This window comes from Morone saxatilis, unplaced genomic scaffold (assembly GCF_004916995.1).
Source record: "Morone saxatilis isolate NCDOM2014 unplaced genomic scaffold, NCSU_SB_2.0 Contig15, whole genome shotgun sequence".
Taxonomy (NCBI): Eukaryota; Metazoa; Chordata; class Actinopteri; family Moronidae; genus Morone; species Morone saxatilis.
Window position 1 is genome coordinate 2,687,905 of NW_023339707.1, and position 2,294 is coordinate 2,690,198.

Sequence of the window (2,294 nt, forward strand, 5' to 3'; positions counted from 1 at the left end):
TTGATTGTTGAGTCTCATTCCTAGATCGTCAAACACATGTCAGTCAAATTGTCGGTATTTGACCCATAGCATTGTTTTTTTAGTTAAAGTTACCTACTGCAGCTTTAACGTTTCCTCTAGCGCCACCATCAGGTTAACAGTTGTAGCTCTGAGTCAAAAGTCAGCAACTAATGACTGGATGACAATGGCATTTGGTACACACATTCATGTTTCCTCTGATGAACTGTAATCACTTGCTGATCCCATTCATCTAGCGCCATCATCAGGTCAGAATTATAATTTATCCAATATTTTGGTTTATGACCTGCAAATATTAGCACGCTAACACGCTAGACTGATATGGTGAATGTGCTGAACATCAACATGCAAAACCAGAAAATATTCACAGTTCAAAAACAGAATCAGAGATTTTTTTTAAATGACACATTAATTTAACAGATGACAACAAATCAATTAATGACTAGTTGTTGCCCTGTACCTCACAGTGCCACTGGCAGAGTCTTGTAAGGAAATAATGAGAGCTGAAATCAATTAGTTGTTCGACAGTAACTTAATCTGATTATTCTGACAATTGATTAATCATTTAAATAATTTTGTAAGCAAAAATTCACTGGTTCCAGCTATATTTTCTAGTTTTCTAGCCTTTTATGAGAAAAGGCTGAATATCTTGGCTTTTGGGCTGCTGGACAGACAAAACAAGAGTCAACAATCTGTACACCAAATGATTCATCGATTAATCGAGGTAACCAGTGCATGAATCAATAATGAAAATAATCATTAGCTATACTACTGTATATTACAGTGAGCATGCTACTATTGCAGTAACCCAGACGGTTATAATCCGCTCAACGCCACCACCAACCCCCCCAGAAACTCCAACAAAGACAGAAAAGCGCTGGAAATCAGACGGGATTTAAAACCCCGCTGTCTGCTCTGTCTGTGTGTCTGTCTGTCTGGGCCTCTGAGTGAACCCTACGGCGGAATCTGTCTGCGTTTCCCTTTTTTTTAATTAACTCTCCAGACAAGACAAATGACCACATTACCCACGGGTCTTGGTGAGACCAGAATGGACCGCTCGGCCCGGACTGGAGCGCGCATTATTATTATTTTACGCAGCGGTGAATCCAGCAGTGCGCTGCCCCCGGGACGCACCGCCACCGCTCCCGCTCCCAACTCCACCTCATCTACAACACAAATGCGCTTCCAGGGAGTGAAAGTGCGGTGAAGGGGTTACATGTTCACGCAGCCCGGTCGGTGACTGACAGGCATGCCTCTTTGCCCTACTGAGAAATCACTGGCTGGGAGGTTTGAGGGTGAAAAATGTCTGGTGTGCAGAGTTCATGGCTCCACTGCGTTTATAGAAGCGCTCCAGTGTCTGTGCACTAATGCCCCTGTGAGCAATGACAGTATTTGCTGTGGTACTTGCAGGATTATGGGATATTTTTCATACAGACAGTTGCCCACAGTCACTCCACTTGTTCGGCCTTCATGAGTACAAGTGGAGCAGCTAAATGTGCACAATCACGAGTGTGCAGAGTAATAAGTTTCTGGTGTCAAACTCACCGACATAATGCACCACACACGTCTGTCCTTTTTTGGGGAAAGTCCTTCCTGTGGAGAGAAAGCAAAGAGGCGCTTAATATAACGGGCACACTACGCAATTAAGGCGGTGTTCTTGCGGCTGTATTAGATAAACATGCAAACAGAGAAGTGCAAATGTGCGCTCGACACAAACGCGTTTCCTTTCCGTGCAGCCGCTTTACCGTCGCCCGGGGTTATAGTCTCGATTTCCACTCCCATTTTAGCGGCGTGTTCTGTCCCAGCACCCGGCAGCACTCTTCCCGCAGTCTGTCTGTCTGCTCCTCCAGCGGATGTTCTCAGCTGTCTCTCTCTCTCTCTCTCTCTCTCTCTCTCTCTCTCTGCAGGGAGACCAGCGTCAATTACTCACGTTACACAACAACGCTTCCGCCCACCACCTCCAAAATAAAACCCGTACAGCTGAGGGATTTCAGCCGGTGAGAACGCCCCTAGTGGCCACAGAGGAGGAGTTCCACAATAACACGAATCAAAAATAAATCACGCTACTTTATAAAACCATCAAACATGCATTTTCTTTTAAAAGTTTAAGTAACACTATTTTTAGTAACACAAACAAAATTGTGGAAGTACTTTTTACTAGGTGTTTTCACAGTACAAAGAAACGTTTAGTGTCATTTAATTTTACTAAAGCTAATATATTAAGAATGTTTTAACTTACAAAATTTTGTTTGTATTACTTATTTTTGTTTCAACAA

General features: G+C 43.2%; 1 protein-coding gene across 1 annotated transcript in view; it reads right to left on the reverse strand.

The window, feature by feature from the left end:
- Nucleotides 1-1,921, reverse strand: part of fkbp1ab (FKBP prolyl isomerase 1Ab) — an 8,619-nt gene extending 6,698 nt beyond the window's left edge. The window contains exons 1-2 of the mRNA XM_035656681.1: nt 1,764-1,921; nt 1,564-1,611 (exon numbers count right to left, since the gene is read on the reverse strand). Of these exons, the coding sequence (XP_035512574.1) occupies nt 1,564-1,611; nt 1,764-1,800 (85 nt within the window). The 5' untranslated portion in view covers nt 1,801-1,921. The remainder of the gene's footprint in view (nt 1-1,563; nt 1,612-1,763) is intronic.
- Between the last annotated feature and the right edge of the window lie 373 nt (nt 1,922-2,294).